This window comes from Bactrocera latifrons, unplaced genomic scaffold (assembly GCF_001853355.1).
Source record: "Bactrocera latifrons isolate USDA-ARS-PBARC rearing strain unplaced genomic scaffold, ASM185335v1 scaffold_9, whole genome shotgun sequence".
Lineage (NCBI taxonomy): Eukaryota > Metazoa > Arthropoda > Insecta > Diptera > Tephritidae > Bactrocera > Bactrocera latifrons.
This window is the reverse complement of record NW_017537600.1, coordinates 2,364,616-2,385,699: the sequence shown is the minus strand read 5'-3', so window position 1 is coordinate 2,385,699 and position 21,084 is coordinate 2,364,616. Positions and strand designations below refer to the sequence as shown.

Below are 21,084 nucleotides of genomic sequence, written 5' to 3'. Positions count from 1 at the left end.
ATAATTTTGTTATTTTAACTTTTTCAAAACATTCTTCAAAAATGTTTTAATGTTTTTTTTTTTATTTTAGTATTTTTTGCACTTTCTAGTTTGTTGTGGTTGAATATTTTATGAATAAATGAAATATTTTAATGAATTATGCATTCAAGAACAGATGAGAAGATTTACAAATGTTGCCATGATAGTCCTTAAAGCCTTTAGTGATTTCAGAATTACTAAATTATTTTGATATATGTATATAAAGATTACATCCGATGATTAATTTATATCTGACCCTACACTCACTTGCATCTGAGTCGTTTCATTAACGCTACAATTATTTCTGAACTTAGCACATTCGTATAAAAATCAAACTGATGTAGTTATTATTGTTTATCCAATTCGCGAATTTATTTTACATTTCATACATATTTATTAATTTTGAAACTGAAATTGCATGTATTTGTATACAATAGCTTGCATTGGCTTATGACTCGAAAACTTATTGCAAATGAAATCTAAGCTAATCTCAACGAAAAATCTTTGCACAGTAACACCTTCAGGTCATACAAGCTTCTTTGTTCGTTGACCTCTACCCGAGCAATCGATGCACGCCTTTGTATGGCACGTGGCAGTGGGTTAGACATAATCCACAACGACGTTTTGTACGAACTGGCGCCTAGCTTGCGCCTTCACAACTTTAATGTGCCAAACAATTTATCATTTTCGAAAGACTGTAATAATTTACAGTAATAAAAACGCACAGCGACGGTCGGTCAAGCGATTGGCAACGCAACTTCGCAACAAAATCGGACAAGGCGAGAATTAAATTACAAACAATAAAAAATAAAATAAAATAAAATAAAAAGAATTTGAATAAAAATCATACACCAACGATATTTACATACAAACGGTGTGCTTGTGTGCGCTTAGCAATATTTAAATGCGCACACAAAGTCGTGCCACATTGGCACTTGCAACCTGATAAACGAGAATTGATTGGCCACAAAAGATTTACGAGCGCACAGCACAAGCCAAAAACGCAATCAAAGCCGAAGTCAAAGCGACCAGCCAACAAAATAGACAGGTTAAGAAGTCAAGTCACCAAGCCAAAACGTCATGGCTGCTGCTGTTGTAGTTGTGCTGTGGCACATACTTATGCTTGTTAGTGTTGTTGTTGGCGATTTATGCCATGCAAAGCAGCACTTCACTACCCATTTGATTGGCGTTTGGAGTATAAAATAAATACGCGTGCATAGCGTTTACTTTATTACCGTTGCGCCACACAGCTGATCGCTTGTCATGCAGCAGCTGACGCTACGAGACCGACCAAGTGGCATGGCGTGTTGCAGGCGTTGGCGGTGAATTGTGGCACTGACGGCGGTCAAAGTGCAAAATTGCACTACAAACATATGCGAACAAAATGGAAATATAGGAAAATAACAAATATTATATTTTATAGAAACTAGAATATGGAAATATGGGAAAACAACAATAATAAGTGTTATTGTTTTCATAGAAATAACAATAACAACAACGTTAACTTTGTCTACATCTGAGCCATAATACCCTACACCAAGAAAAAAGTTTCCATATATGAACTTGATTTTGACCGGTCAATTTGTATGACAGTTATATGCTATAGTGATTCGAACTGAACAATATACTATGATATTATAGCAGCGCTTAAAATAATAATCTTTGCCAAATTGCGTTAAGATATCTTGGTAAATAAAAAAGTTTTTCATACAAGGACCTGAGTTGGATCGTTCAGTTTGTATGACAGCTATACGCTATAGTTAACCGATCCAAGCAGTACCTTTGGAGGCACTAGCCTTGGCTTAGACAATATATTATACCACATCTCGTGAAGATAGCTCGTAAAATAAACGGGTTTTCCTTACAAATACTTGAGCTGAATCGTTCAGTTTGTATGGCAGCTATATGCTATAAAAATCCGATCTGAATAATTTCTTCAGAGATTATACCGTTGCCTTAAATAATCCACACAAAATTTCGTGACGATATTTTGTCAAATAAAAATGCTTTTCATACAAAGACTGGACTTTGATCGATCAGTTTATATGGCAGCTATATGTTATAAAGATCCAATCTAAACATTTTCTTCAGAGAATGCACTGTTGTTTCTGATAATAAACCATACCAAATTCCGGGAAGATATCTCATCAAAAGAAAATATTTTCCATACAAGGACTTGGGTTGGATCGTTGAGTTTGTAAGACAGCTATATGCTATAATGACCCGATATCGGCGGTGCCGGCAATTCAGCAATTTTCTTGGCAGCAAAGAACGTATGGAAATTTTCAGAGCGATATCTGAGCGCTAGTCCCTCAATATATAGACCGACGCACCTCAACTCAGGGCATCACGCTGGTCACATACCATATTTTATATGGTCTCTAAAGTTTCCTTATGCGTGTTATAAGCTTTATGAAAAAATTAATATAGTGTACCCTGTTCAGGGTATAAAAATATTGTATTTTTGATTTTACGATTTTATTCTTTTTTTGTAATATTTTTTTATTAATTCTTTTTAAACCAAAAACAAAAACGCAAATAAAACCGCAATTTTTATTGTTATTGCCATGAGTTGGATGTTAAAAATACTGAACACAATAACTGGCAGGGGAAGTGTGATTCGCACTTTGTTGTTGTTGTAGTTTATAGGGTGAGTGGTCGGCGACAATTGAGGTTGGGTGGTGTTTTGTTACACACAAAGAGAATTGTATGCAAACAAACATTTTTTCTAGAAAAAGAGACTAGTATTCAAACAAAAATTTTTATAGAAAATGTTGCAAGAATAATGCATTTTTTTTTAATATCACAAAATTTGCGGACTATCGGTTTAAAATTTTTTTTGATTTTTTTCCATTTTTATTTTTTGTTATAATGTAAAAAAAAATTGATTTTCTTCAAAGTTTTTCTCAACATTACTATTTTTTTTCGTATTTGCCATTTTCAATTTATTGAAAAATTTGCCATGCAACATTTTATTTATATTTTTCCTATTTCTTATTTACAAACATACTTATTTTTCATTTTTTTTCTAACCCCACAATGACTCAACACCAGCGTTTTGTACACTTTTTGTCAATTTAGCGCTGAATGGTGCGCATGTGCACATGGAAATGTGGCACAGTTATAGAAAAACAAATGTGAAAAAGCATTTTTGTTGTACAAATTCAATTGATCGAGTGGGTAAACAAAAGTAGGCTATGGTCAATATAATGACTTTCAAATATGAATATGCGCTAAAAAATGTTCTCGCTGATATTTTGCGCTGATAATATGATTAGTGTTGCCTAAAAGTGAATGAAGTGATTGTGCATTTGCAAAATTGAAAAAAAAAATCTACGTAAAAGCATAAAGCAGTAAGAGAAGGTAGAATTTGGTTATAAACATATAAACACTTTATTTCCCTTCATTTCGCAATTAAACAAAAATATGCAAGCATAAAAGTATAAAAATTTTTAACTGTTAAAAGTTTGATGAATCTGAAAGTCGCAGCTCTCCGGCCAATAAATATGATATGAATAAATATTTGCCATAAAAGCATTTAAGTGATTTGAAAGCTGTCAATAACTACCCAACAAAAACTTCTTATACAAAAAAATGTAATCAAGCGACAAATCTTTATAAATGGAGCTAAAAATTAAGACATCAAAGATTTCAGAAGAATACGATTTTTACGAATTTTGTAAAGCTTCTAGCCTTTCCAATAAAAAAAAAAAAACATAAAAACTTTACTTACGCTGCATTGCAGCTATAATATAAAACACAAATAAAAAATTTTCCATACAAGAGTTTCATTTTGATGGACACTTTGTATGGCAGCTATAGGATATAGTGATCCGATCTAGAAAATTTCTTCACATACATTAGTCTTCCCTTAAAAGATTATATCTGCCTCATTTCGTGAATATATCTTCTCAAATCAAAAATTTTTCCATACAAGTACTTGATTCCGATAGTTCATTTTGTATGGAAGCTATCAGCGGTTTCGATAAATAAGCAGCTCCCTGTGCATAATTTCATATTGATATCTCAAAAATACAGACCGACAGATGAACATGGCTAAATCAACTTAACTCAACATGATGATTATTTATAGAATAATATATATTGGGTAGTCGAAAATCAAATTTTAACTATTAACTCGTGGCAAACTTAATATACTCTGTTCGGGGTATAAAAATTATAATAAGTTGGATTCTGTTATGAAGGGGTTTTCGAATAAAACAAAATATGATTTAAGAATTATAAATTGTTTAGCAAATTTGCTACTGTAATTGCTACTAATAACAGGTTTCTGACTTAGCTCAATATTATATTATTGGTTTTTGACCTAAATATAGTCAACAATTTTCTGTTATCGTTCTTGCCGCTGTTTTATTTATTTTATTTTTTCATTGTGTGAACAAAAGGCTTAGAAAGATAAAGAAAGATTTGAGCTAACAAAACTGGTTGATTGGCAATTTAAGGATCAATAAAGTAGGTGCATGTCTTGACTAAATATTGAAGCCCCTAATACTATCAGCCTCACTGTAGGCTACATTTTGTTATTCTCCTTTGCGCCAATTTTTACAATAATGAATAATATTGGCGGCTATGACAGATGTAAAAAAAGGTACAAGGAAATTAAGTTCATCTCAGCTTCTACTACTCCTGAATCTCAGCAAAGGAAAGAACTGTATCGCTTTAAAATGGTCTTATATTTGAATTCAAGGAATGTCATGATGCTTGTAATAGCTCAGGATCCATTTCATAAAGGCTGATTGCTTAATGATCCATAAATTGCTGTGTGACTTTGCTAAATATGACATTCCGTAATACCATCCGCCTAACTATATACTACACTTCTTAGTATATTCCATTTGTCCCGATTTTTATGAAAATTAATAAAAATATAACTTGGCAACTGTGACAGTTATAAATAAAGTAAAAGCGCACTAATTGGGAAGGAAATAGAAATATACATTGCTAATTCACAAAAATTTGGTTTATTTGTAAAAGCAAAAAAACAAAAAATCTTTCTAAACTTGCATTTTTGTAATGTTATTAAAGTCTCTACAATTCAGAGTAAATATTTAGGAAAGTAGTGCCCAAAAAATACTATATGGGTTCCAGAAGTGCCGTAACACTCACATATCTATAATCGAGAAAAATATCAAGACTCATATCAAAAGTGCCACGAGATTAATTTAGAACAGTTCTATCGAAGAATCACAAGGTATGGAAAATACCATGCAGCAAAGGGTCATTCGGTACTATTCTGTATCCGATGTTATCGAATGATGAAAGAACCAATACTCTTATCAAATGTAAAAGCTATTCGAAATTTACTATGCAAATCCAATAACTTGCCAAGTAATTGAAGAGACGGATGCATTTAATTAGGTGCAATAACCCTAAAAGTATGCTTCTCGAAATATATCAAGATGCTTACTGTTAATACTAGGAGAGTAATTTGGATGTAGGTTTCATCACAGACTTACAAGTAAGTGTAAGAAATCCAATCCCATCCAATAATTTGCAAATAGACGGATGTATTAAATGAACTGAAAGAATCCTAAATGTATGCTTCTAGAAATATATCAAAATGCCTACCAAAAATTCTAGGAAAGTGATTTGGAGAGAGGTTTCATCGTAAGCTTATGAGTTAGTGCAAAACAGTCGGCCAATTCTACCCAGTCACCGATATTTCTTATCAAATATATCATCTGTCTAGTAAATAATCTATTTTATTTGCTTTTTCAGGGTTGATTTAGAGCTAGCATTTTTTTTTTAATTTTCTGATTTTTAATTTTATAGGATATATGCAACAAAATACAAGAAAAGTGTAATCTGAGCGCAACTAATATATTTTTAGTACTATGCTAAGCACCAAGTCTTATAAGCTGGCATCAAATCGTTCGTTCACGAAGTCTTAAAATTTCTTACCAGCAACTCGAAAATTATAATATCACGTTATAGCATAAAGTTTTAATTTACATACATTCATATAATTAAAGCAACTATCCCGCTCCTTAGAATCCAATACATATTTGCCTACATACATACAAACTCATATGCTCATTGACATTTGTCCTTTCTCTCTGCTCATTCCAGATATCCGATTCCCAAAACATCTCACAGCCGAATGGCACCCAACACACACAGCGCAAACAGCTCGAAGTGCTGCAAAAGCGCACAGCTAACGGTGCCGTACAAGTTATACGCGCACAAACCGTACAAACATCCTCATCCCGCTCATGGTCCTCGTCCAATTCCAATTCCGCCTCGACATCTGCCTCCGCCTCCGCCTCAGCATCGCCCATTTGCATGCAAACTAATGTTATTGGCAGTCGTAGCATATTGCACAATCACAACAACAGCACAAATAATCATAGCAACAACAACAACAGCATTAATAGCAGCAGCAAACATTTTCATAGCACATTGCAACAGCATTTAGCTGAGGCAAACACTCATTGGCTGCAACTATCGCCGCCAACGATTGCTGCCACTGTGGACATTAGCGAAGTCAGCACGGATGATGATCTCGATAAGGCAGCTGCAGCTATTGCCGAAACACACTACATTGTTGACGACGGCGAGATCGATGATGACGCTGCCGGTGATGGCAATGGCGATAGCGTTGTTGGTGCTGGTGGCGTTGACGTTGACGCTGCGCCATGCAATTATTCAATTAGTCGCAGTGGCAGCGCGGGCAGTGGTAGCGGCGGCAGCAAAGGTCATGCTCTGTCATCATCGGCCGCATCGTCGTCATCCACATTGCATTCGCAGTCGTCAGGGTTGCTGGTGCCCGATACGGCGCCAAGCTTGAAATTGAGTAATCTCATGGTAAGCTAATGAATGCTCTTTAAGTTGTTTTTTTTTTTTTGTTTTTTGTTTTGATTTACTTAAATACTTGTTTCTATTATGCCGTTGTCGATAATGGGCTGGCTGTTTGGACTTGCCATACAGCTTACCGTGATTAATATCTAACGTTGGGTAAATCTCTTTAATTGAAAAATTGAAATCGCTGTAGCCAAAGCCAAATGTTAATTGATTATGCGATAAAAAGTGGAAACTTGTTTCCGATTGCTGATTTAATTTATGTAGTGTAAACAAAATTATATAATATATATTTTTAAACTAATGAACTTGTGACGCTAAAACCTTATTTGTTGCTGTTAACAAGTTTTCATTTTGGAGCGTGTTTTGAAACACACGCTTGTTGCTGTTTACATTTCAGTCACTTATGGTTGAGTTGAAATTTTCGAACACCAATTGAGTATCTTACATTTATTATTCGGAAAGCTGGAGAGTTCGAGTCTATAATAGAAAAACGTGACCGACTAACGACTTGCATGCAACGGATATTATTTTACTAATACTTTCTAGCTAAAATATTTAATAAAAACAACCTTGAAGTCGAATTAAGGCTTCTTAATGAGGAAACCAGACATTTAATAATGATTTTGGTCGGTTTATACGGTAGCTGCCGTATATTATAGTGGTTGAGTCCGATTATTGCATTCTGAAAAACTACCCGGAAATTATAACTAAAACGAAAAATATTTAATAATTGCATTAATATTTCTTTTACCGCCTTCGAAGTAATCCCAGATGTACCACCAAAACTATGATATAGATATATTAGGGAACTTCAAAAAAATTATTTTTATTTTTTTTTTTTTTGAACATTTACCCCCTCAAATGTTAGTGTTTGCAAAACAAAAATCCTCCCTTAAAGCTGTAATTTAACTCTAAGGGGTCGCTATTTTTTTTTAGGCTCTCATACATTTAACATAGGAATTTTCGTTTTCACGAACTAATTTTCGTTTCTCGAAAATAATTCACATAATCAAACATGTCCAAAGAGACATGCTTACGATACTTTTTTTTGAAAAAAATCCAGCTTTATCGAGACGAGTCAAGCAAGAACGCGTTGCATACCCAAAATATCTACCAAAATCATCTCTGTAAAACTTTCTTGGCCATTTTCAAGCGCCATAACTTTCAATTTTTTAATATTTTCATCAGTTGAAGAAGTCGAAGGTCGTCTAGAGCGAGGCATGTCTATAACGATCTCTGGACCGTCTTTGAAGGGTTTGTACCACTCGTGGGCCTGTGTTTTTGATAAAAACTGAATAACATAAGCCTTTTCCAACACTCGCAACGATTTTTAACACGAAATTTGGTTAGAAATACAAAATTTCAGACATATTCTCTGTTCGATATTTTTATCCATTGTAAAAATCGGAACTACTGAGGTATATGGACATAAGCAGCTGCTGTAAATAAACTGGTTGACAGACCTGGACGTTATTTGGCACAGCAGTTAAGGACAGTCTTACCAACAATGTACTGATTCGATATCTACGGTTCCGAGAAACAAGCAGTCTGTGGACAAACGGACGTGTGGAAAATTTCAGATCAACATCTCGAAAACGTATATATAGGCAAACGGGCCGACATACATGACTAGATCGACTCTGCTCGTCATACTTTATTGGTTATCCAATTGAATAATATTAAAGAACTTTGAAAATGCAGGTAAACAAATGGAAGTAAGTTTCTTCCGATAACTTGGCTTCTTCTTCTTGCAATTGCTGAGTAATGAAGCAGTAACGGTAAGGAGTCTCCGACAATATTACGTCGATGGAATCCACCACCTTGTGCATGAGGAAAATAATAACCTTTATGAAACTTTTTAGGATGTATCTGCTTAAATGAAGCCATGCTTTTTTTCACAAATTTATAATCAGTATTGTTAGTAAACAGAAGTCATCACCAATTTTTCTTTTCCTTGGTATCCATATTAGAGTTGCACGATTTCTTGTTGCTGCTCTTTTAAAATTTTCTGACAATTCCAATACTAATATCTCTCCAATTTCATAGAGTGAGATTGCTTGGAACACTGCTTGACAATTACTGAAAATCATTACCGCTCAAGATAATTTCTCATTAGAATAATATCCGGTCACTTGTTTTTGCAGGGATAAGCCTCTAAAATATATGAACTGAGTTTACTTTAGTATGCAGCTGTGAACAGCTGTTAATAAATGACTCCCTGTCAGCCTCACAAAACACATGACAAAACCTTCCTGACCACTAATACTGATTTGACCGACATTCGACCATGTTCAAATTTCTTTGATTCTCGCAGCGATTCACAGATGAAAATGTGCACTAAGTTCTTTTCTTGAACTCATAGAACGAGCATATTTTTGTATCTAGCCGAATGAAAACGATTTCAAATGATTTTTGAGCATCTTTAGCTTTTCGGCAGTCAAGATAGTTCTTACATGACTGTCTGATTTGACGATTTCCATTATTTCATCGATATTTTCGACAATTAGCCCTCCAGAGCCTGCAGCAGCTCTAACATTAAAATTATCAGAACGGAATCGATGATACCAGAATTGCGCGTAATCGGCTATTTTAGTATCATGACTATTGGTATATACCATTAACTATGAAATATACCGTATCTTTTCTTTACCGTTGTCTATCTTTGACTTGTTCTCAAACCATACTGAGTCAAGCAATTACAAAACTTTCCTTAAAGTTTTCGTGCTTCTCTACGTTACGTTATATAGCCTAAGCCGATCCCACTTATGCAACATAATATACATATTACTAAAGTCATCTATATGAGAAATAATGTCGTTCATTTTACTACTACTTTTATAACTTTTTCTTCTGAGGCCCCAAACCCAACGCACAACTTTGGGGAGAGATGGTTTGCCTTCTCACCTTAGCCTGTTTTCAAACGGATGCTCTTTGGCTATCCAGAGGATACTTGGTCTAAGACCTGAAGTCATGAGCTGCTTGAACCATATGTAAAATTATGTTATATATGTTTCTGGCCCCTCCCAAGTTAATGGCAACTTCCTCCCTTGTGTTAACTTCTGTACAGATCAAACAGATCTTATATCAAAGTTTACCAAAGCACAATCCTATGCGACTTTTGCTTCTTTGTAAGGCTTCCAGAGTTTTCTTTCGATTTCTGGAAGAACTCTCGACTAATTTTTATAGCCTTTTCTTAAATTTATTTACGTACATCCTACAATATATTGTAGAACAACACGATCGAGTATCCTCTCCCCCTCTTTTACTCTCTCTTTCGCGCCTATAATATTGCAATATGTATTACTAAGAACCTAACAGAGAGGTATGTATACATCTTTGCGAAATTATATAGTTCAACGACTCTTTCTGCTGTAATTTTCATGCTATTATATTTCCTCCATCTCCCTTCAAAAAAAAAACCAATTAAATTGAATTTCACAAGCGCCTGTAAACCGGAAAATTTCCAATACTTCAGAATTTTTACAGTTCTACCAATTATAATTTGATTTATAGTAACAACAAAAACACGCTTATACACAGATTCTGAACCACTGTATCAACTTAATTAACCACGCACGAATTTTTTGGTATTGTAAATCTTCCAACGCTTTGTTGTCGCTTGAATCTTGTGGACGCCCACACAAATCATCGACATGTTCCGTGCGCAGAAAATTGCCTTTCTTTCAACCGGGTTCAAATGCCCTTTTCGTTGCGCTACAAACACACACAGATACACACAGAAAAAGTATTTAAGTAATCTTTCACCAAACACGCCGTATCAAAGGCGGTCATAATTCGCATAACAAAAGCGTGAGCCCGGCAAAAAGGCAAAAGGCCAACCAGCAAGCAAATGTGAGGGAGACGAAGAGTGCACGTCGTCAGACGTCGGTGTGTTGGAAGAACGCGCCGTTTCTTGTAACCGTCGCTGATGTTCAGCTGCTGCGATTGTGGCTAAACACACAGCGTTCGCAATTTTCGGTCATTGCCATGGCGGTTTTGCTATGACCGATTGTGACGGCGGTGACGGTGCGATTGAGATTGAAATTAACATAATCACGCGCAAACGCAAATCGCAAATCTCCCAAATCTGCACAAAGCGGCCAGCGCACAGCCGAACAACTAACTAGCTTAACGACAGCCAGTTGAAAATCAAAACAAAGGAAAATAAACAAATCGCAATCAGGTTTAGTAGCACAAAAATAATATGAGTCGAATATCTAAACGCCAAAAAAGCGATAACAAAAGTTGCAGGTCACATCGGATGAAGTACACGCTAAAGTTATAAAAATTGACTATATAATTTGAATTATGATTTGTAATCATCCATTATTGAGTAATGATTGCGATGCTTTGAGTTTGAAAATGAACGAAACCTTACGCGATTTTATAAAAAATATCCTTATCACAAAGCTACTCTTCCACGCTTTGCAAATTTCATATTTTCTATCAAAATTGGCCTTCCAAATTGACTCTCTTTTATACACTTATTATAAGCGTCGGCTGTAATGACCTTCAGTATATTCAGCGTATTTTAGCGCTTTCGGTTACGGTTCATTTTTGGAGTGTTACTCACTAGATTGTTGGACAGTTTTAACGTCATAAACTCACGTCTCGTCATCACTATAGAAGCATTTGACGAATATAGGGTGCTCGGCTCAGTCAAGCAGCCATTTGCGACCACGACTTGACGGCATTTTTTCCAAAGATTCATATCTACACCATTAACCAAAATGTGTAGAGTCAGTCGATAACAGTCGATAACAGATCCTCTACTATCTCTTGCTGCGCACACGACGATTTTGAAATATTTTCTATAACACGATGCTATCGCCATTACCAGAGATGGATGAACGATTCACATGAGGCAAGTTCTTGATGTCGCCACGACTTTCGCTGAATGCTTTGTGGCATTCTCATGTGTTCGTTTTAGAATAGACTCTTTGAACGCTTCTGGAACAGTTTGTGCTTAAAATAATCTCTAATGTTGACCAAGGTAGCGATTGAGTTTATTAAATCTATAATGAAGTATAAAACGAAAAGAGTACCTTATATAATATACGTTGTATATCCCCAATAATTGTTTGACATGTACGGGTAGCTTGGACATCGAAAGCATCACAGATTTTGATAGAACTTCAAGTATCGAAACTGCAAAGACTTAACTGTGTTTGCGAATCGGTGGAAATGCGCATATGCCTGACAACAGTACTAATCAATCAACCAGCTGAACATACAATGCTTCATATGACACCGAAAGTGTGTGAAAGTGCCAAAGAGATCTCTTCCCAACTAATGAAGGTCTTAAGTGAGGAAACACCATTGCGTCTTCACCCAAAGAACAGCATTACCAAAAGGGCAAACTTCAAGCAGTTTAAATGTTATACTCGGCAGTAAATCCATTAAAGCAACTCTATGTCTGGTCTACCTACTACAAAAGTATAGCACTATTAAGTAACACATTGCCGGCACACGAAGAATGTCAGGACTGTGGTCCAAACGGTCTTGCCATTTAGATATACCACTCTCCACATCACCATCGGAAATACAATCATTCCACAGCAATGAAACACTCAACCCCTTCATACAATGCTGGATGGAGAAGAGTTTTGATACCCCAAGACTGTCGTTGGTGCTTCCCACTATACAGCGGTTCCATAGGTGGCACGATATATGGTGCAAACAGCATGACGTCCGAGACCCTAATAACTCCGCAAAATTCGTCGTGCTTTGCCTACGGTTACCTGCAGCCGATCTTTCACATTCGCCTAATGTGGAGTGAAAGACATTTCTCTCATGATCAGCCCCAGGCATTTTACTTGCGTCACATATCTCTTGCTGACCCTTACGCAGCATTGTCACCGGTTTTCTATCGATGTGTAGATCTCCACACCACACGCTCGACTTGGCCAGACAGTAGCTCGAACTGTCCAATCAGAGAGTCCATCATGAGATTCCAGGTATGAGGACCCCGCGGGTAGCCACGAACCACAGTCGGGATCTCCACACTCCAACCAAAGAGGCCTTTCTTTCCGAAAAATAGCTCCGGCAAAGAGTAATTTCCGGACACCCAAGCTTCTAAAGTTGTTGCATCACTCAATTCCAGCTTAGGTAGTCAAACGCCCCCTTGAAGTCAATAAATATGCCGAAGACATATTTGTTCACATTCTCTCTAACAACATTTTTAACATATGTCAAACCATGCATCCTCGATACAGCGTCCTTTCTTGAACCCATACTGCCTATCCGATTACATACCCCGCGTTAGCTCCCGAAGTCGTTCCAGTATAATTCTTTGCAGCATCTTTACAACTACTGTAAGGAGACTGATGCACCGATTAGAACAAGAAGCGCTTTTAATCTTATCAGGGAGCTACAGGAGAGAAACAACCCTTGCTTTTTTCTACTAGGAAAGGGTGGGGTGGAAAGAGTATTGGCAACAACTCCCAGGCATGTGCACGTTCAAGAAGCATATATTTATTATGGGCAATAGTGCATACTGCCGGTTTTGTGACATGGAGTGGGAAACTTCCGGACACCTGATTTAAGGCTGCACAGCAGTCGTAGACACAGAATAAAAGCCTTTGAATCTATATATGTACTATATATCCTAACAGGGATCACATTGCCTCAATAAAACCCAGGGGATAATTGAATTTATCAGAACGTGATGATTCGTTGTGATAATGCGACAGCACAATAGGTCGAGTTTGAAGACTATTTCTATGTTTCTAAAAGTTATAGACCTTCAATAATTAGCTTCAGAATCAATTTCTTCTTATTTTCTTCAGCCCTCTTCTCACAACATTTCATAGGTAGAGTTGCAAACCTTTATTTATTTCTAGGTATCTAGAAGACCTCCACTAATTGGCCTCGGATTCGACTTCTTCTCATCTTCTTCAGTCCCCTTCACATCTTCTCTGCCTTCCGAGTAGATGAATATTTGTTCAAACTAAGACAGCTGTTTACATCGATCGCGAATATCTTAGATGGAAATTTGAAGTAAAAACATTGTTGACTACAATCAAGGCAATCCGCTTGTCCGACTGGGATTATTATGCTCAAACAGAGGCTTTGTGGACTGCAGTCCGGATTACCTTTTTGCTATGATACGGTCGCAACAAAACAACCCATTTCAGAAGCACTCTTTAGATGCTGAATTTTTATACCATGAACAAGGTATATTAAGTTTGTCACGAATTGTAACATCCAGAAGGAAAGTTCGGAGACCCTATAAAGTATATATATAAATAGAAATAGTAGATTTAGCCATGTCCCTCATTTTTTAAGATATCGTTTTGAAATTTTGCAAACGTTATTTTCTCTTAAAGACGCTGCTCATTTGTCGGAACTGCCGATATCGGACCACTATAACATATAGCTGTCATACAAACTGAACGATCGGAATCAAGCTCTTGTATGGAAAACTATCACATTTGACAAGATATATACACGAAATTCGGTATAGATTATTTTCTGAGCCAACAATGTAATCTCCTAAGAAATTATTTAGATCGGTTAACTATAGCATATAGCTGCCATACAAACTGAGCAATCGGAATCAAGCTCTTGTATGGAAAACTATCACATTTGACAAAATATATTCACACAATTTGGTATAGATTATTTTTTGAGGCAACAATGTAATCTACGAAGAAATTGTTCAGATCGGATTACTATAGCATATAGCTGCCACACAAACTGAGTAATCGAAATCAAATGCTTGCATGGCAAACTTCCTCATTTGACGATATATCTTCACGAAATTTGATATGATTTATTCTTTATAGAAATAATGTAATATCAGAAGAAATTATGCAGATCGGCTCACTATAGCATACAGCTGACATTCAAACCGAACAATAGGAATCAAGGGCTTAAATGGAAAACTTTGACATTTAACGTGGTATCTTCACGAAATTTGGCATGGATTACTACTTAAGATAACAATATAATCTCCATAAAATTTGTTACTAACAGAAATGTGCCTGTGAAGGGTATTTAGCTTCGGTGCAACAAAAGTTAACGTTTTTTTTTTTTGTTTTTTTTTTTTCTATTTTTTAGAACACATAGTTCTTCATTTTGAAAAAGAGTGAAAGCTTCCGACACGGTCACCGTGAAATTATTAGTCAATATTTTCGCGATATGTCAAAGTGAAAACTAATAAGTGGTTATTGATATCCACCCACCCTTAATAGAGTAATTTCACTTAAGATACAAGATTTCTTGCAGCGAATTAAGGACGCGTGGGCAACAACAAAAGTATGCCAAGTATACAAGAATACTGAACTCTGAATACTCAGTTATACTGAAAAATATAGTGGCAAGAGACTTGCGCTTATGTGGCTTATAAGATTAGAATCAATCTTCTGCCAACCACTAAAGGACAGCTAAAGATTTTTTCTTGATTTTTTGATTACTCCGCTTTAAATTAAGTTCAAAGAGTGCTTCACAGCGCACAGTTTTCTGCAGCAACTCGACAAAATATGTTAATTGCCATTTATCTACTTGTCTTTCATTAAAAATGAATAAAATAAATAACAACAAGAAGCCATATGCAAACTTGAGACTCAAGCAAACAACTTGCCTTTCTTTGTAACTTACAGAAAAGCAGCAGCGGCGGCAGCAGCAGCAGCAACAACTCCACAAAGCTGAACACCCACAAGAGTGCGGTCGGTAAGGTAAGCCTAAATGCAATTGTTGGCGGTGCTGGTGTCAGCGATAGCAACACCAACAACAACAAAACCAACAACAGCAGTCGCGTCAACAATGACTTAACCGAGTCACCAAAAAGCACAGCAACAACAACGAAAAGTTCAAGCGAAGCATTGAGTGGTACAAAAACGTGGCAGTCACAGTCGCAGCGACAGCAGCAGCGTAGCAACGCTCGTCATTTGGAACAAGCTACTCTATATGGCCAAAACAGCAATTCATCCAAAACGCGCGTAGGCGTCACTGATTGCGATGATTGTTATGCGGTTGTGGCTGACGCAGATGAGTCGCAGCTGCGCTACCACCAACACCACCTTCAAACGCAGCAGCAGCTACGTAGACAACAACAACAGCAAGGTGGCGGTTTGCTAAGTGAAACGGCAACACCAACGCGTCGACGTGACTTGGAAAGTTTCCGGCTTTGCGGCGACTCGAACGCAGCGTCGACATTAAGCGCGTCAGCGACGGCAGGCGCGGCAACGGCGGATGACAACGCCAAAGCCGATGATTTACGGTGAGTATTTTGAGTGAAAATTACAGTTTTGTTTAAGCGATGTGTTATTGAAAATATTCAATTTCAATTGAGTTGTCTGTGCAAAGCCATTTTCAATTCAATTTAATTGTCATTTGCCGCTGAGTAGCTGTTGGCTGCTGTCTAGCGGCAGCGCGCTCTAATACGTTTAAAGTGAAAAACAGCTTATTGCGTTTTAAGTGACTTTTTGGAGTAGGATTAAATTATAATTTTTAAAGTATTATATTAAACTTATCTAACTGTCTTCTAACACAGCTTATCCACGCGTCAGTTGCGTCGTCAACAACAACCGTTTGGTCAGCTGTCCAACAGCGCCTTGCTACAACGTTCCCATTCCATATCTACGGACGATCTCAGCAACGAGTGGGAGACCAACGAAGCGGTCGCCGAGTCGAATGAATGGCGACGCGTCAGCAAGTTGCGACGCTCCTTTCAATCATCCTCCACAGCGAATAACAGCGCCAATACTAGCAAAGATCCAACTGCGCAAGAGCCGACGAGCGCTATACGTCGTCCCTACGATCTACCCGCCAGCACGGTGAGCGTGTCACGCATACGCGCCGAACTCGAAAGCGGACGACGTTTAACAACAGCTATGCGTAATAATCATGTGGATCTGGCCGCACTTGAGAGTATATTACATGGACCGGACCGAACTACAGATGCCAGTAAACGTAATACACTGCTTACTGCCGAGTCATTGAAAGAGATACGTGGACGTCTAAAGAAATTATCGGATGAGTCATTGTATAAGGATGACTTTATAGCATATCAACAACCGCCGTCCGCCGATGAACACATTGAAGTGCAACAGAGCGTGCGTCGCAAGTTGTCCACACCCCGTTTGAGTCAAATGACGCCGGAAGAGTCGCTCGAGATCTCAACGCCAACACAGCAACCGTCATCGGCCTTCAAAGTTGTGGGCGCAACGCACACATCAAACGACAACAACGAAACTTTGAATAACTTAAACCAAAAACACACCTCAAACAGTTTGGAGTCACGTCAAAAGGCTACCAGAGATATCAGTTCCACAGAGTGGCATTCACGTCGTAAATCGTATGGTTTCGAGAAGATGTCACCACCGGACAGCAAGACCATGTATCGCATGGATGCATCCACAGATAGCGGACTTGGGCGTTCCGGCGAACTGGGCAATTGGTCGCCCACGGAAGCAGCAGCGTCCACAGCCGCACGCGCCACAGTCATACACTTCGGCGAACCCGCCAAAACAGTCACGTCAGCACACTATCGCGCCGATAAGTCGCCGGTGCGTCGCACACCCGATGAGGATTTGCTCAAACGTCACTCGATCGCTGTCGATGAGAGTCAATATGTGCGCGATAACTTGCGTAAAACCTCACAGGTGCATTTGAATGGTTTCTATGAGCCCGCCGAGCCGGCTGCCAAAACCACACTGCAGTTGAGTCGTTTCGAACACAATGCTGCGGAGAGTAATCAAGGTTTGAACGCCGGCTCCACACTCTTCCAGCGCACACAGAATGCACAGAAACGTGTCGAATTCTGCAAAACCGAAGTACATTTTGCCGCCGAATCGGGACGTGTCAATATCGTCGAAACCGATGGTAAACCGCCACCAACTAATAATTTCCGTCGGCGTCGTCGCACCACAAGTGGCCCACTACAAACGCTTACCAAAACCGCCAGCACAGCGGTAACAACTACAACAGCAGTGAGCACAGCGGCAGCAACAGTAACAACAACCGCTAGTAATGTTACACATTTCGGTGATGATCATCAGCAACGACATCGTACAATCGCCACATCGGTGGTGGCGTATAAAGCTACACTAATGGAACCATCAACTGTGCTCAATGACGCACAAGCGATGCCGGCCACAACTAGTGTAACAGTATCGGTGCAAAAGCTGTGCGATTCTCAGCATGCGGAGGGTTCGCGTGGCAGCTACGCCTCAACCACCAGTGGTGTGGATACGACCGACAATGAAAATGATGAAATCGCCGCTATACGCGGCATACTCAAAAATAAACCGATAAAACCGAAACCTTATCATTTAGGTGAGAACATCGACAGCGCAGATGCCTTGTGGGGTGTACAGCTGAAGCCTGTGTCTGTTGGCGGTAGCAGCGGCGTTGGCATACGCGAAAAAGGTTTGTAGTCAAGTTATTCTAGCTTTTCAAAAATGAAGTTCATAATTTTCTATTTTCTTCATAATAGAAGACTCACCCACTGCGGCGCTGAATAAATCCGTTGCGGAGCGCGTACGCATTGTGGAGAAGCGTCACGAGCATAACGCTCCCAATGGCTACTCTACAAAAATCAATTTGAGTCTGGACGAGCCAGCAGCGGCACGCGATTGGCCCAGCTCAGGTAAGAAGAATGTCAGCAAGTTTTCGCATAACTCTTGCTAACCTACTCGTACTTATGTATAGTCCGTTAATTACTCTGTAGCGTTTTAGTCTAGTAATTGAGCAATATTTTACTTCATTGTATTATATTTAAAAATTATTCATTTTCGTTTACTTTTACTTTACTTTAGTTAAAATTTACATAAGTAGTCTTATATGCGTAATGTTTTTAAGTACTTTACTTTTAGTTACTCCTTTTTGTGGGTTGATCTACTATTTATGTGATTTTTGTCCTTTTAGTTTTTGTCATTTTTGAACTACTACTCCTTTCTAGTTTTATTTTAATGTTTTTTTGTATTTTTCTCACATGTTTTGGTTTATATTGTTTTAACTTGTGAAATCTACTAAATAACTCTTACTAAAAATCGTCTAACCCTCTCTGCATGTCATGTAAACTCCTTAGTTACCGCTATAATTTATGTTTGGTTGAATTGGCTTAAAACTGTTTGTGCTTTAAACATATTAAACTATTGAATTATAACTTCGAAATGGTTAATTACTAAAATCCTAACACCCTCAACGACCCTGATAACGCAATATCCCTAAAAAATATTAGAAAAACTTTCACTTTTGCAGTATGTAAATTTATTTTCAATTCAGAGTCCACTGTAAATAAGAAGTGCTCCATTATTTCACAAATTCTACAAAAAATATTCGAAAAAAATCAAAACTGTCCAAAATCTATATCCTACAAGTTTGAAGAAACAAACTCAAATAGCGATTGACAACGGTAGGGTAAGGTCTGCACCCCACGAGTTTCACATCGCTCACAAAATATCGGCTGGGCAACAATAGAGTTCTCGTGTGAATGCTGTGGAAGAAATCAATAATTCATTCTCTTTTTCAGGAGTATTTGGTAAGAGAGAGATAGAGAAAGAGAGAAAGAAAGCAAAATGCGAATGCGCGAGAAGAGAACAAAAAGTAGAGTTCATGATTCGGAAAATCTCATCCAATATCAAAGCTTTTCCATTAAGCTTGTGAGAGCCCAAATCTCTCCAAAAAACATGCTGCTAACAGTATCTTCACTAGCTGTGACTCTTCTATTGCCGTAGACACCGCTTAGTTGTTTGGCATCAATTATAGATCCCAAGTGTAGCCAGGTCCTAATCCACCTGGTCTTTCCAACGGAGTGGAAGTCTTACTCTTCCTCTACTTTGTGTGTTTTTGTCCATTTAGACGACATGACCTAGACAGCTTAAGCGCTGTCACTTAATTTGCAAACCATGTCAATGTCGCCGTATATCGAATGTGATACTCGCCGCTGTCAAAGCGCAAAGAACCATAAATCTTCCACAAAACCTTTCTCTCAAAAACTCATACCATCGGCACATCAGATGTTATAATGGCCCATGTATTTGCACCATATAGCAGGACGGAAATAATGAGTGACTTGTAGAGTTTGTTCTTTGTTCGTCGAGGGAAGACTTTACTTCTCAATTGCCTACTAAGTCCGAAGTAGCACCTGTTGGTAAGAGTTATTCTGCGTCGATAAGCCTTAATGCTTTTACAGTGGTCGTCATCAAAGGGGGGATCTCTCTTCCGAGGCTGTCTTTACCTTTTAACTGGGAGCGTTTTTTACGTGGTGAGTCCCAAACCCATCGCACAAACCTGGGAAGGGATGATTCGCCTTCTCACTTTAGCTCACCTTCTTTGGCTACCCAGAGGATACTTGTTCTAAGATCTGAAGTCGTCAGCTATTTGTGCTATATGTAAAAGCATCTTTTCTGGCCACTCCCAAGTGAATTGCGTTCAAAGAACTTTTATCACTTGCGTGAACTTCTACCATCCTCTCTAGTCAGTTGCATGTATCTTCACTATGGCCTCCGAACAAAGGCAGTGTCCAGTTAGAGCTCCTATAACTCTTGAAAGGGAGTCCTTGCTGAGTTCGAATCTTTCCTTGAATCTTTTACGATTTATCCTGCGCCAGAAGCGCCATGCGAATGATCACCTGCTGATAATCGACCAGCGCTTACTGATTTTATCTAAGGTCCAGCATTCCAACAGTAAACGACATGATGTCAATGGAGTTCCTACTCCGCAGTTAATTACACTAAAATGTCTGTCCTAGCAAGCTCATCAACCATACAGTTTGTCATACCGCTGGAGAAAGGCGCCCAAAATTGTCAAGTTATGAAATAACTTGTCATCCTTTCACTAATCTTGAGTGCACAGTAGAGGAACACAAGGCTATTATCGCCGCCATACTATCGCAGTTCGCAGTCACCACTTTGAAGGAGTGTGCGCTCAATGCTCCCCGCAAACATTGATTCATCCACAGAATACCCTTCACTCTTGCGAGTCCTTCCCTCCCATACAATTACTATACACAGACCAGTTTTGGCCCTTTGCGATATTAGATGTAGTTCAGTTGCCAGGTTCATGAGGAATAGTCATCCTTTGGATTTCCTGCGATTTAAGCGATTGTAAACATATTCTGTGGCCTCACTATCGATACCTCCTCCAGCGTATCATACCGTGGGGACCCCAGATGCTTACAGCGTAATTTTGCTAAAGCGGAACGAATGTACAAGAGATGCTCCATTGTTTCCCTGGATCCTTGCTCTTGACATTTCCAGCTCTACGAAAAAGTCGTGCGCAGTTTCAGTTTATTGG

At 38.2% G+C, this 21,084-nt stretch overlaps 1 protein-coding gene across 6 annotated transcripts in view; it reads left to right on the top strand.

Moving 5' to 3' along the window:
* Window positions 1–21,084, top strand: part of LOC108977463 — a 56,467-nt gene that overhangs the window by 23,639 nt on the left and 11,744 nt on the right. For 5 of the 6 annotated variants that reach the window (XM_018947156.1, XM_018947152.1, XM_018947154.1 and 2 more), the window contains exons 2-5: window positions 6,109–6,843; window positions 15,444–16,063; window positions 16,337–18,213; window positions 18,281–18,433. In XM_018947156.1, the coding sequence (XP_018802701.1) occupies window positions 6,109–6,843; window positions 15,444–16,063; window positions 16,337–18,213; window positions 18,281–18,433 (3,385 nt within the window). The remainder of the gene's footprint in view (window positions 1–6,108; window positions 6,844–15,443; window positions 16,064–16,336; window positions 18,214–18,280; window positions 18,434–21,084) is intronic. The other variant, XM_018947155.1, reaches the window with a different exon arrangement.